At 36.6% G+C, this 15,554-nt stretch overlaps 1 protein-coding gene across 7 annotated transcripts in view; it reads left to right on the top strand.

The window, feature by feature from the left end:
• npnta (nephronectin a) overlaps positions 1-15,010 on the top strand; it is a 51,334-nt gene extending 36,324 nt beyond the window's left edge. For 6 of the 7 annotated variants that reach the window (XM_077246171.1, XM_077246170.1, XM_077246169.1 and 3 more), the window contains 7 exons: positions 2,070-2,204; positions 4,466-4,585; positions 6,623-7,063; positions 8,685-8,774; positions 10,181-10,279; positions 12,720-12,979; positions 13,064-15,010. In XM_077246171.1, coding sequence (XP_077102286.1) covers positions 2,070-2,204; positions 4,466-4,585; positions 6,623-7,063; positions 8,685-8,774; positions 10,181-10,279; positions 12,720-12,979; positions 13,064-13,174 — 1,256 coding nt within the window. In that variant the 3' untranslated portion in view covers positions 13,175-15,010. The remainder of the gene's footprint in view (positions 1-2,069; positions 2,205-4,465; positions 4,586-6,622; positions 7,064-8,684; positions 8,775-10,180; positions 10,280-12,719; positions 12,980-13,063) is intronic. The other variant, XR_013207783.1, reaches the window with a different exon arrangement.
• The last annotated feature ends 544 nt before the right edge of the window (positions 15,011-15,554 follow it).

Below are 15,554 nucleotides of genomic sequence, written 5' to 3' on the forward strand. Positions count from 1 at the left end.
ATTATGTCTCCCAGCGTCACAACTGCCATTCATAAATATTCTCCTGTGGCCTCATGGGATAGAAAAGTGTCCATCTTATGCACAATTTCAGAATCTCGCCGGAAGTAGAAGGTCATCCGGTGCCTTTTCGCCTTTTCGAATACTATGCATTCAGATGTACTACTCTGCTGGCATACTATATAGTAGGGAAGTATTCGATTTTGGACGCAGTGCATCTAAAAATCTGCCATCAAAAGTGTCAATATTTTATATTTATAATAAATTGTATAAAAATAATATATATGAATATTTATAAATTATATACAAAAACAATATTTATACATTATTATATACATTTTATTTATTTAACTGAATTAACTGAATAAAAAAAATAAAAAATAAAATATATATTTCTTTTTTTCAGTTAATTATAATAAAATGTATAATATATAGCACATTACTAGCATGATTACCACGTTACTAGCATGATTAGGCATGATGGTAACATAATATAGCATTTCGCTAACATGATTTGACCTCTTGTTAGCATTATTTAGTACATTGCTAGCATGATTAACATTTTCTAGCATGATTTAGAATGTTTTTAGCATGTTGTTAGCATGATTTAGCATGTTGTTAGCATGATTTAGCATATTGTTAGCATGATTTAACATCTGTTAGCATGATTTAACATGCAACATGTAAAACACTTGCATGATTTAAGATCTTGCTAGCATAATTTAGCACATTGCTAGAATGTTGTTAGCATGATAGCGTTATGGTTAGGGTCAGAACAGTCTGAAGGTCTGACCCGAGTTTGGTGATTCTAGCTTTAAAGCTCTAGGAGTAGCAGTCAGAAATTTTAGTCTCAGAAGTAGTTTAAATAGCATTCCGCTTTCTCAAGCCAGCTTAATAAAATGACACTAGCAATGCCATTCCTAATAATAATATTACTAATACTACTAATAATAATAATATGACACTAGTAATGCCATTTCCAGGAAACTTGAATACTGTAAATTGCTTTGGATGAAAGCATCTGCTGATTTGCATAAATGTAAATCGATTTAGACTTCAGGCAGAAAAAAAACATTAAATAAAAAATGACATGACCCCTTCAAGTCAAAAGAAGAATGAGCACGATCTCTTTGCGCTCTGTCTAGTCATCTTTTGAAGGTGTGACATGATTTTTTTGTGGCTGTCAGAAAAGATGACAAACCTTTGCTATTACGAACGTGTCACAAAACAGTCACTTTCACTCACGCCTGCACTCCTGCTACAAAACAGTACGGATCGCACCAGCCCTTGACAACAGAGCTGTGCTTCTTTCGTTTGATACGCTAATTATGCATTAAGTGCTTGGAAATGTCATTGTGGTGTTCGTTAATGACTGTTTTAATGCATGCCGTAGTCCTAGAGATGGCAACTACATAGACAGTTTGAAGAAGCAGATATTCACATCTTCACCACACAGATCACTAAATCACAAATGGAATGCGACAAATTGAGTCAGTTAACCTAATGCTCTTCTACGCACATTTGTCTTGCTTGACTCTTTAAATTTTTTCCCCACTTTTCTGCCTTTTTTCTGGAGGCTATGAGGAGGGGAATGCAGAAAAAAGTGTGAGTTTTTTAAAAGGGCACCATAAATCATGAGACTGACCATCTTAATGTTTCATGGCACAGGTGTTCAGCTCTTTAGGCATTTCAGCAGAGGACTTTTATCGCTCTGAGGAGGGTAGCTTTTGTTAGATGGATGTCTGTACATGCACACATAAGTGTTGAGTTTGAATGGCACTCCTGCAGAGCGTTCACACACTGCTTGATGCAGATCTCAGTTTAATCAAACCTTAAATGCAGCATATGCCAGCATAAAACATCACAGTGTACAATGAGCCAGTCTCAAAAATAAATCCTGACAGCATTATGCAACAAATCAATTCAAGGATCATGAATTATATAAGTATACTTTTGAGGTGATCAGAACCAATGTGATGCTGACCTTAATTCACTGAGACCTTTTTACTTTGATCCAAACTGGAGCTTGAAAAAGAGTAGAGAAATGATGGATTGGTGTGTTTGTTTCGCAGATGTGGATGAATGCGCCACGGGTCATGCGGTTTGTCCCCGTTTCCGTAAGTGCATCAACACATTTGGGAGTTACATCTGCAAGTGCCATGATGGCTTTGACCTGCAGTACATCAATGGGAAATTTCAGTGTACAGGTAAGCTTGTGGTGGATATAGTGTACATAACATTACATTCATAGACAACATCCAAAAACCTTTCAAACAATGTGAATTGTTGGAATAGTGTAGCATTGTTTGATTTGATGATTCTCAAACGCAGAAAAAATGTGGGATTGCTTTTTCTTGTCTTGAAGAATTTCAAAGAAAATCTTTGACTTAACTCACATTCTTGCCAACAGTAGAAAAGCTCAGAGAGCTGGTCTATAAGAAGCCTTTTATGTTTTTTTTTTAATGTGAACACAATGTAAGTTACCTCGCATTAGCTAATTGTAAGAAATTATTGTATGTGTCCTTCACTGACAAGACATTTCAATAAACCATAATGCATTGAGAAAATATCCAATGGTGGATGAGCCAAGTAGAAAATGCCTGTTGAAAATGGCATGTTATTGTGATATCTTGCTTTAGCTAATCACAATAACTATTTTTAACCTGTTTGCACTATGCTAAGTAGTGATGCACCAAAATTTCGGTATCCGAAAATGTTTGTCCAAAACAACAACAACAAATATTTTATTGAAAACATTACAGAGACCATTTTATGCCCTTTTATAAAGTCTTGATTTAGTTTTTGGTGTCTACTAGGGCTGCAACAACTAATCGATAAAATCGATTATAATCGATTATGAAAATCGTTGTCAACGAATGTCATTATCGATTAGTTGGTCTGCTTACGTCACGGGGAGCGTTTACTGGTACGCACACACACGCAAGGTCTCTCTCCCTCAGGCGCTCTGCCGAGCGCGCGCGCTACACGGTTTGGAGCAGTCTCTTATGTCTCGCATGCGCGGGAGTTTGAACTAATTCGCGGGCATCAGGGAGCCGCAATCATAGGGTCGCAATCAATATGCGGGAGACTCCCGGGACTTCCGGGATGTCTGTATTTTGTCTCGAGCATCAGGTTGTGCAATCAGTTCGCTCGCAACGTAAGTGATGGATTAAAATAGCGCTACCGCAGAAATAGGTTAAATTAAAACGGTGTTTACAAAGTGAAGCATTAAATACAAAGGCAGTTAATAACAGCAGCAGTAAAATATTGTTTTTTAGTCACTGTACTCAGTGGTTTTCAGCGAATGCTTGTGCACTAATGCATAATTTCTCCTGTCCTTTACTCAAGCCTGTTAGCTTGCTGGGTAACGTTACCTCCATTCCGTTCTCTTTTTATAGCATTTGTCTACTAAGTTTTAATTGTTTTTCAAACGCGATCTACTGCGGCTCTACATTCACACAATTGTTTTCAGTCTTTCTATATTTATTTAATCAATTTATCCTTATATTATTCTTTTATATATTATATATAATATATATTATATTCTTTATCCTTATATTCCTTATATATAAATAATTTTAAATAAAAATTAAATGAATTATATATTTTAGATGTTTTTAGTTTGTTTTTAGTTCAGATATTCACATCTGAACAACATGTCTGTGTAAATTTGTTTTAACAAAAATTGTGTTAAAACATAATATGTTGGATATCATTTTTTTAACAATAATCATGTTTGTCAACTTGCCATCAGCAATTATCATTAAAAACAATGCAAATATTGATATTAGTAAAACTCAATGTGTGGCTTTTGCACTTTTTAAAGTACACTTTTACACATAAATACCCTGATTTACGGTTTTATTTAGTTATAATAAAAAAAAAATCTAATTTAATTTCTATCCGATTAATCGATTAATCGAAAAAATAATCGTCCGATTAATCGATTATCAAAATAATCGTTAGTTGCAGCCCTAGTGTCTACTAGAAGAGGTTTGAATGTTCATAAAACATTATTTTTGAGCAACCATTGTTGCAGCACCTCTCTTCCCAGTATGTCAGTAACTGTCTCTATGAAGCCCCTCCTTCTGAAAAGCACACTGTGCTCTAATTGGTCGTCTGAATCAGTGTGTTGTAATTGGTCAACCGCTTTGACAAGTTTGGGAAATGTCACGACCTTTACCATAACCACGAGTTTAAACACACTACTAACTCAATTCAACCAAGCCCCTTTATTTTTTTTTGTGTATGCCTTGGATGGGAATTATTTCAATGAGGAATACTGTGATGTTTTTGTTCCCTGAAAGAGAACTCAGGACTTCAATAAAGGCATTTTAAGGAGTTCAGAAAAAAAAAGAAAAAAAGAAGCTACTGTTGTACACTAGTTTTGGAACAGAGCTGATGACTTCTATTTTAAAATCTACCTGATCTCATAGAAGCAATTCTTTTTGCTTTAATGACCCTTTAGATGTGAATGAATGCTCTTCGAGTCACCAGTGTGGCCCCTACGCCACCTGCTATAACACACCTGGTTCATACAAGTGCAAGTGTAAGGATGACTACAGAGGCGTGGGCTACGACTGCAAACGTAAGTATGCAAACCAAATAATTACTCCGATAGAATATTGAAATCCACTTCAAAGTGTTTTACTTTTTGTTACTGTTTTAATGCACACGTTTTAAACTGAGAATAAAATCAATATCACAACAATAAAAATATCTAATTTGCAATACTGAACACACTCCATGCATAAACTGATCACATTATAGCTCAGGCAACAATTTAATTGGCCCCCATCTGTTCTCAGTTGCAGTGATTTTGATTAATTTAGATTAAAAGCAGCTGTATAAAGTAAAATAAGGTGGAACGGTGCTTTCAAAGGCACTTCAGGATAAAGGTTTGGAAAGGCTTAAGTCAGGAGTCATTAGTATAAAGGCTTTAAGCACAAAAGCTAAGGCAAGGTTATCATTAAGAGGTGGACAGGCGTCCCTCGAAAGTAGACAACCAAAGAGGCTGATCACAGACACTGCCAGGAGATTGATGGACTTTGATGGAGCTATAGGCCTTTTTTGTGACAAAAACTGATCTGGCTTGTGTGGCTGAACAGTGACAAAGTAGACTGAGGTAAACCATTACTACAGTTTGCACTGGTGAATGCATGTTCTTTGTAGATTTTCTTCCCCTTGGCCTGGGATTGGGGCACTTGTCAGGAAAGAAAAGAAGATGGATGATGAAAAATCTTGACGAAAAGCCAGAGCCTCAGCCAGGATGTTGAACATAGGTAGATTGTTCACCTTTTCAATGTGACAGCATCCCATAGCACAATCCCAATGGAGCGTATAGTGGCTGAATGACGGGAAAGAGAATGTTCATGAGAGAAGACGTCAGAGTCCTGACTGAAATCCTTAAAAAATCTCTTGACTGAATTAAGTCGGACAGTCCCTCAAAGGTTAGAATTCATATTTGTAAATAATGATAAATTGACACATGAAACTGTGACCCATTTTTTTCCGGTTTCTTTGACGAATAGAAAGTTTAAAAGAACAGCATTTATTTGACATAGAAATGTCTTGTAACATTATAGTGGCTTTACCACTTTTGATTAATTTAATGCATCCTCACTGAAGAAATGTATGAATTTATTACACACACACACACACACACACACACACACACACACACACACACACACACACACACACACACACACACACACACACACACACACACACACACACACACACACACACACACACACACACACACACACACACACACTACTTATTTTTTATTTATGGTTTGAAATTATCAATATTTTAAAATTTATAAATTACATGTCTGGGTATATGTGTTATGAAAAAGGTGCTGGTTTTAGGTGCTATTACACTTTAGATCAGAAAATATCTTGCGTTTCTCCTCCCTGTCTGGAATTCTTTTGTCTGCTGTGCCTTTAGTCAGGAGTGACATGTTTTTAATCTTCGTGAATGAAGAGAGTTTCACCGTGAGCATCTGATGACACCACAACTGCACGCTCTTCACATGCACTCTCTACTGCCTTTACAAACCACTGTCAGTCGCTTTATGTATGTAGTATTATGCATGCATTGTTGCAACCTTCTCAATCTTGTTATTATTTGTTAAGTGGACAAAAATACAGTTGTTGTGAGTCTGACACCTGATTTAATCATTGTTAAACCAATGAGGCAACCCATCCCTCCTTAGCATCTGTTCTGAAAACTTTCAGCCAGGTGTGACTCAGTGTTAAATTACTGCCTTTTTGGGAATCGCATATCAAAGCTCCTGTGAAACCTGAGATAGCATTGTCACATTCATTCCTTTAGTGTTCCCTCCTTAAGAATGACACAAGCGCATAGGGTCTACGCTTCTGGTATTGATTTCCAAGGTGATTGATGACTTACGTGCATTCATTGTACATATGAGCTAAAAGTGTCCTTTTCAGTTTCATTTAAAATATGAATGGTGACGTTTCTATTGGGCCTAATTTAGCCGGTGACTTCCCAATTCCCAAAAATGTTTAAACCAGATAAGACCTATTCAACATGAGAATAAAACTGTCATGTGAACTTCAAATTAAACTGAGAATCGTGTTTGTTCTCCTTTTAGCTATCCCAAAAGTGGTTATTGACCCTCCACGACCTGGAAAGACCACGCCAAGCAACAATGACAACAAAGGGGGCAACAAAATTCCAGGCTCAGACCAAAAGAGAACCACCACAACAATCAGACCACCAGTGACAGCTAAACGGATTTCAGCTACAACAACAACCACCACTAAATCTCCTCCAACCAAAAAAGTCACCCCTCCAGCGAGAGTCCCAGCGCCTACCACCCGTAGGCCTTTCATACCGACACGTAAACCCCCTGTTGTGGTGACAACCAAAGCTAAGGTCCCGTCCCGTCCCACAACCAGAACTATCACAAAAGCCCCAGTGGTAACAGCGGTGGTTCCCTTTATCCCAACTCGCAGACCTTTAATCCCCTTTGTGACGCCAATTGATAACAGCATCAAAGACATTACCCAGAAACAAAGAGGTGATGTTCACAGTAAGTAAATTTACTTTTTTAAGAAAATATTATTCAGATTTTCACAATTCCTCTGTCTTAAGCAAAATGGTCCATTGTCTATTGTCAGTAGTGTTGCAATGTATAAGCTTACACAGAAGTCACTTTCACACCTAGCAGCTTTCTATTGGTCCACATGCATGGCGAATCGGCATGACCAACTTGAACCCGTTTTGAAATCTGTATTGGAAAAATCCTTTGCCTTTACACAAAATTCCCAATCACGAGTCCTGCTCCTTGAGGGCCAATGTGAAAAAAAAATAGCTTCCATGAGAGTTTCCTAAATATTTGCACAAAAGTGCTTTAAAGGCTCTTTCATGTGGATTATGATGTGGTCTTACGTCCTTTACTCCTGTTTCTCGTGAAGTCTGAGACTGTAGGCAGTCCTATATAGTTTTATGATCCAAAAGCATGTTCACAAATGCTCCCTTTGCAACTATACAGCCTCGATGCACTCGTCTATGCAACAGTCCATGTGGTCTTTTGTAACCAATGTGTAAATTTAGAGGAGGACCGCTTAGTGCACCCTTTGGGAAAGGGTCATGAAGGCCTTTAGATCTATCCAAGAGAACCATTTCCTGGCCCAAAGGACTATGCTTTATCTTTCGTGTTCATAAGCTCTTTTTTGGGTATCTCTTGGGCTTCCCACAAGGCGAAACCAGATTTTTCAGGAAAGCAAATTGCATCCCAAAGCCTCCTATCCAGATGACAGCATCTAATGAAAACAGAAGACTCACCTAGAGAGATTAAATTACCAGTCACCCGGCCTCAGGATATAAATCAGTTACCCTGCACTGCCTCTGAGGGCTCACAATAGGCCTAATAAATAATGATGGCTCTGAAACAGTGGGGAAGTAGCAAATATACTTCTAGGGTTTAAATATAATTATATCTCCTTAATCAATTATAAACCATAACGATCATGTCAAAGTTGTATAGCCCCAACACGAACACCTGCAGTGTTTGGAAATGACCTTAGGGTGAAGTTGGTTTACTACTTATTAGCTGTGAGGCCATTGTTTCTATTGGAGGGCTGTACATAGTGCTGTCACAAGCACCAAGGCTTGAGGGATAATTGAAATCAATAGGCTAATCACAGACTTGACTTCCTTTCTGCCGTTATCCTGCCATATATTTGATGTACACTCACTTATGCCCTCAATTGTTTTTTACCCATAAGTGAAATATGGGCTTAATAGAGGATTGGAGATAACTTGTCTTGTCCTCAACATTTATTTGTTTCAATTAAGCAATGAGGCCGAGATATATAATCATGGCTCAGCTGATTGCCTGCAAACATTTGACTACATTCAAAATATAGTGAATTATAATATAAATAATAGATTTTATAAAATGGTTTAGTAATAACTTTAGTAATAAAAGCTATAATAATAGTGATTAAAGTAAACAGTCCTTAAGCTAGGCTATAACTATAACTATATATATATATATATATAACTATATATATTTGTTTTTGTTTTTTTAATAAAAAAATGCATTTAAAATAAAAAAACATTCTTGTAAAATATTTTAAAAAGATGAATTGTGTACTTTTTGTTGGGAATCACTATAGTCTAAACTCTGTTTTCTTTTTCCCCTCTAGTACCACGAAATCATGGGAAAAACAATGTGCTTGATATTGATTTAGACATTGAACTCGGCAACACAGAAGAGGAGCTGAAGGATGACCCAGGTAAAATGCTGCTTTTATTTATTTATTTATTGAAATTGCGGATGGATTTTAGAGTGTTCGATTATTGGTGCAGACTAGTCTGTAAATAGACATAGACATACAGCAAATGGAAACACACAGTGAGACTGCCTTTTTGCAATGTTTTCTGTTATTTACATCACAGGCATTTTGTAGGTATTAATCTTGACTTATGATGTCACTCCAGATGAATAGGATCAGTGTTGTGAGGCGAACAGCTTTCTTTGGCCTTCATGAAAATACCCATGCTTCACTGATCCCTGTGGGAAATTCAGGAATAGTTCGATTCTGAGTTACTTTTCATTTAGCAGTTTCACTTACGCTGCTTGCAAGGGCAGTTTCCCTGGAGTTTCCTCTGTTCAGTGTGTTACTCAAGGGCATGATGATAATAGAGGATCTCAGTTAATGGCCATCGTGAATTGAGCCTACAATGCTGGGAATACCAGCCCAGTGCCTTAACCAATATTTTTATTGTTTGCAAACAGGGTGTGAAATTAACACCCGTCCCCAGTCAAATGCTTCATTTTGTTATCTAGTGTGGAGAGTGAATCTCGGCTTGATTTCTTTTAAGAAAGCCCTTTGCGCTGAAGATGCTTAGATGTTGCTGTCACGCCATTAATTTTGACCATCCATCCATCCATCCATCCATCCATCCATCAATCCCCTTTAAAAAAAAAAAAGTGCTACATTGTTTACTATGGATGTTTCCGCCACTGAATAAAAAAGAAAGAAGGTAATTGGAGTTTATATCTCACAATTTTGACTTTTTATTTCATAATTGTGATATAAACTCACAATTTTTTCTCAGAATTGTAAGATATAAACTCGCAATTGTGAGAAAAAAGTCAGAATTGCGAGGACATCTCGTTTATATCTCATTGTTTGTAGATAAACAAACAAACAAATAAATACATTTTTCAGTTATATTATTCTTTATTCCACAAAAGGTAAGTCAATTAAATGTTATGAAAATAAAAAATGAAATAAAGGTTATTTTATTTATATCATCTAATGTTTTTGGAAATACCCAATAGTTTGTGTATGAGACCATGTGAGTAATTCATACAGAAAAAATAAATGCTTTATAGACAATTATACTTTTATAAATTGTACATTTTATGGAATTATTTGAATTTTATTTTATTTCAATTTCTCCTTCAAATTACAAATCTCCGCCATGTTTGCCGCCTCGATCGTGCATTCTCAATTCAATTCTAAATGGTTAATGATCCTCGTGGCTGCTAAACAAAAATGTATTTTCCCACACTGGTTGAAGTAAATATTTTTTTTCCCAGTTTCATGATCAAATATTTGGAGTTCAGAGAAATTTCTAAAATTGCATTTCATTTTTGTCAACTAATTTTGATCAATTGTGTCATATTCCACAGAGACGGGCCATCTGAGCTGCTCTTTTACTCATGGTCTCTGTGGATGGATCCAGCACAGAGAGGGAGATCTTCACTGGGAGACGACTGCAGATCCTTCAGGTATTATGTTTTTTTTCTAGAAAATGTTATGGGGTCAATGGCAAATAAGAATTTCTCAGATGAAATTAAATTAAAAAGTGCTACAGGTGCCATTTTCACAGAAATGCAGTCTTTGTATTCATGTTTCATACTGTGATAATGTTTTCAAAACACATTTATTTAATGACTCTAAAAAGGTCAAGTGCTGAAACCATTATGTATAGTAAGTATTTCCACATTTAAATCTAAAAGACGATGATAAAAAGAAAGCTTTTCAAGGTAGACTTTTTCCTCTTATTTTTTAAATTATCATGCGTATTTGAAATATGAATATTGTTGAGATATCAACCTAAACTAATCTTACCATTCCATAAAAAAAGTTATTATCACCTTGAAATTAAATATTAAAGAGACTTTTTGAGGGTCTTGAATGTGATGTAATTTCCTATTTTATTAATAAAAGATTACCCCAAAAGATTCGTTTTTTTTTTTAAATCAAGAAAACCTTTTAGGGGTCATTAACACGACACCTTTTTCAAGTTAAAACAGAACTTTTTATACGTTTTGGCAGTTTATTTATAGTTTATTTACATTTATTTTTCTGTCAGAATTCAGAAAATCTGTTTAAAAAAAACTTTGGCATATTGTTGATTCGGATCCTAGACTTATGAGAGTCTTTCCAGTAAAACCAAAACTTGTTTTTAAACGTGCCCCTAACTTAAAGGATCATCTAGGCAAAAATGATATGCATCCGCAAATCACAACGTCTTTTCTTAGTATGCCAGATGGTAACTGTGCTGTGCCCAGTGTTCATAGACGCACAAATGTAAACATTTTAATCATCCACATACTGGTAGGTCATTATCCATTCGCGGTGTCATCACGTGTAGCACGACACATGTTATTTATGTGATTCGTTGCCCATGTGGCTTAACATATGTGGGCAAAACAACGAGAGCGCTACGAACCAGAATTAGTGAGCAAAGGAGCACTATTAGAACAGGTGATGTACGCAGTCCAGTCGCCGCTCACTTTAAATTAGCTGGGCACAATGTCAGCGCCCTTAGATATATCGGGGTGGAGAGGGTCAATAAACCCTCTAGAGGAGGTGATTATGACAAAAGACTTCTCCAACGGGAAACTTTTTGGATTTATTTTTTAAATACATTATCTCCGTATGGTCTTAATGAAGAGTTTGATATTAAACCATTCTTATAATGAATCAATTCTTTTTTTACAATTTTTTTTATATAATAACAGACATTTCTGTAAAATAGTCTATGGTTTGTGTATATATTGACTATATTTCAACATATCTGATGTAAATGTGGGGTAGGCTAATGTCCCCTAATCATTTTGGGTTTATTTGTATTGTATTGAATTATTTGTATTGTATTGAATTGTTTTTTCCATTTGGATTTTCCTGCAATGTTGTGTGTTATGTTGGTTATGGGTTTGTTGAGTATGCTTATATGAGTGTTCTCTTAATTGTATTATTAGGGGTGGGGCTATTAGCTAATAAAATTAATTGAAATCACGGGGTGGGTCAGTTGATTGTGAGACCTATATCCCTGTATCAAATGTGTCCACCATTTGCCTGAAGAAGACCCAGTGGGGTCGAAACGTTGCTTTTTTTATTAAATATGGGAGCATAAAGCAGTGTTGCGGACATTACATTTTCTTTTACTAGTTTATTTACAAGACAATGGCGTTTTGGGGGCCTGAAAAACTTTTGAAAACGGGTTTCAAAATGCACGTTTTTGACATCGCCAACTACTGGCCTGGCAGCAGAATACAGAGTTTTTAATCGTTTTCGCAGATCAGTTTTAACAACGCTGTCATCTGTGCGTGAAAAAAGCGAAGGAAAACGTTTCCGTTGTTAGTACATTATTGTCAATATCGTACAACTTATTAGCTTTTTTTAGTTTACCATGCAATAACGTTTTTTACTTTTAATTGCACAGTTATATACTGTACATACAGTATATATGTATTTATTCATTCTTATAAATGGTTTGTTTATTCATGGTTAAGCACACTAAGTCTGAAATTTTCATGTGCGTTTTTTCCTATTATTCATTCGGTGGCTCTGAATTATCAAAATACTTCTCAAAATGCTTGCTATGGATGCGAAAAACGCAGAAAATCAAACACGATCCAAATTTTTTCATGACGGACGAAAGTTTCGAAGGCAGTGTTTAAGCATGATTAGAATAACACAAGGTCGTATCATTTTTTTTACGTGCGAAAATTTCGGACGCGCAAGAGTGTGCAAGGACCTTTAGACTTGTTTTCAGTTATCTGCCTGTAGCAGATATTTAATATGTATTCTGTGCACACTGTGCTTTTATGTAAACTGTTTACGTGCCTCTACGTGGCCTCGTTAATTGCCCCTTGGGGACAAATAAAGTGTTTTGAAATTGAAATACAAGTAATCAGCTTGTCTCCGTCATGATCGCAGGTGGGCGGTACCTTACGATCTCTGAGGGCGGAGAGAAGCGAGGTGGGCGTGGCGCTCAGCTGATCCTCCCCCTGACGACGCCCTGGAACGAGGGGAACCTGTGCTTGGCCTTCAGACACAACATGGCGGGCCACCACGTGGGCATGCTGCAGGTGTTCGTACAGAAGGGACGGCAGCACAACCCCGCGGTCTGGGGTCGAACGGGAGGAAACGGCTGGAGGTCCACGCAGATCACCATTTGGGGCAATGGCCTAGAAAGTGTAAGTGTCAACACTGAATACACACACATCTGTGAATGTCTTGAAAAGTTTCACCAAGGTGTTATTTGGTTTATGTCACTACAGGTGATCGTGAAGGGCGAGCGGCGGAGAGGCCGTAAGGGAGAAATAGCTCTGGACGACGTGAGTCTCAAACGAGGTTCTTGTCAGGAAGAGCACAATCTGAGGAGACTTTAACACCGACAACACCATGAACAGAGACTTTTAATGCCAGCTTTACTCACGGGACTCTAGGAAGACGGACACCTGACGGAAAGGGACGTGGCTTCCTGTCAGTCCCGGTACAGTTATGGGTGCACTTCCCCTGGCCTTCCTCAATGGCTACAAGTGCATGTTCTCAGTTGAGTGCTGTAGGGACGACGTATTTTTGTAGGCCAAAACCCCGAAACAAGTTAGCATTTTAGCACGTCCGGTTCCATCATTTCAAAGTCAATGGGTTTTCTGAATGGGTTTTTGGTTAAATGTGGTTAACAAAAGCTCAAGATATTTTCATGTTTTTTTCTACAACATAAAGTACATCAGTAAATACATCCTTGTGATATTTTAAAAGCTTTTGTCTTGAAAAAGGCAGTTGCTAACAAGTGGCTAAAGGGGACTACAGAAATTTTGGGGGGCATTAAACATCCCCATGACAAACAGGTAACTCATCTATACACGACCCAGCTAACGGAATAATCTCAGAACTTTGGCTCAGTTTTACTTAACTATTTCCCTGCCATTGACGGGATTTTACAACTTTCTCTGTTATATGCTAGGGGGCGCTGTTATGCATCTTCTGAAAGAGTACTTAATCTCCGGAACAAAACACAGGCAAAAATGAGCAGAAACAAGCGATAAAAGCATTTCTTATGCATGTTGTAGTCTTTGAAAAAAATGTTTTCAGCTTTTTGTTCAAAATGTTGCTTTTTTATTCTATAAATATAACTCTGAAAGCTTGTTTCCACCACCGAATGAAAAATAAAAGGGGTAATCGTGACTTTTCATCTCACAATTCTGACTTTATAACAAGCAATTGCAAGTTATAAAGTCAGAATTGCAAGATATAAACTCGCAAATGTGAGTTCTAAAGTATGAATTGTGAGTTATAAACTTGCAATTGCGAGAAAAAAGGTCTGAAGTCTGAAAGAGTTGTCGGAAGGTTAGTGACGGTGATGTTGAAGTCATGTGACCGTTTAGCTTTTTACTTCTGTGTTGATTGTATTTAGGTTTAAAATGTCCCAAAAGTTTTGTTTATTTGTTAATTTGTGTTCAAGATTATCATGATGAACAAAACGTGTAAGAATCATAAACTTTCATTGGATTTTCACAGAGCTTATTTTCTGCAAGAATCCTAAAGCCAATGGAAAAATCCTATAGGGTTTTTGTCAAGGGAACCAGAGTAATGACTTACAAAAATATGTCATCACTGCAGCACTCTGTTGGATGAGATGTCTAAAATGTCAAAGTCTGAATTTTTTTTTTTTTTTTTTACATTTTAATTTTGTACATTTTGTTCAAATTTGTCCCCCACCACAAATCTTTTTTTCAAACTGTCGAGCAGACGCCATCGTGCCATTGTAAATGTAAGTTGCCCAGTTCAGCTGTTTGTCACCCGAATGATGATGATGTCCTTTCAAAATCCCCTTTTCAATTTGACTGACGTGATATGTTTGCCCAGTTTGCAGCTAATCTGAGTGACTATTTTTGGTGTTGTAAATGTATTCAAACATGTGTATATATATATAAATATATTTCAAATATGCTTTGTAGGTGCACATATATGTGAATTCTTCATCGTATAAGAGATGCAGGACAATGTTTACATCACACGACCCAGTATTTTATTGACGTATATTGTTAAGTACAAACCAGTAAACAGTTCTGAATTTTTCTTATTAATGGCTGTATCAGCCATTCTTTATGATCATCACAACCATGGTTACCCTTTAAGACTGTATGTTGATTATGAAAGATCTTGGTTTAATATTCAGATGAAGCAACGACCTCCAGACATTAAAAGGTGTGAACATGAAATACATGTCTTGTATTTTTTACTCTTGTTGGGGAGTAATAACTGAATTTCAAAGCAGCTTTTTAGGTAGAGTTTTAAGTTTTTGTCACGTTGTTTTGCACACACAGTTTAGGAGAGCTGGTTATTAATTTAAGCTATCTTCTCTTTCATTTGAAGAACTGGGAAGTCAAATCCTATTAGTGAATCAGATTGGATGCTGCAAACAAATGAACCAAACTATTTGCCTGTTAATTTGATTCCATGGGACGATGCTTGCACAGCACTTTATATGGTCTTTTTTGTAGCATATATAGTTGATTAATTATGGAGTTTTCCAGTCATATTAGTGGTATTTAGTGTAAATCGATCTGTTCAGATAATACTGTCACCCTCATTGAAACCCTCTTTGCTTTTGTGCCAGAGAAATATTGTTCTGACTAACAGAGTCTGAAAAACATAAGGCCCTCATTCATGAAACTTGCAGAACAATTGTGTTAATCGTTCAAAAAAGCTTTCTTGTGAAAAGTGATTGCATCCAATTCAATAATGATTATCACAGAAATTTGT

The sequence above is a fragment of the Siphateles boraxobius genome, unplaced genomic scaffold (assembly GCF_051911475.1).
Source record: "Siphateles boraxobius isolate OS27281-9 unplaced genomic scaffold, OSU_SipBor_1 29, whole genome shotgun sequence".
NCBI classification, from domain to species: Eukaryota; Metazoa; Chordata; class Actinopteri; order Cypriniformes; family Leuciscidae; genus Siphateles; species Siphateles boraxobius.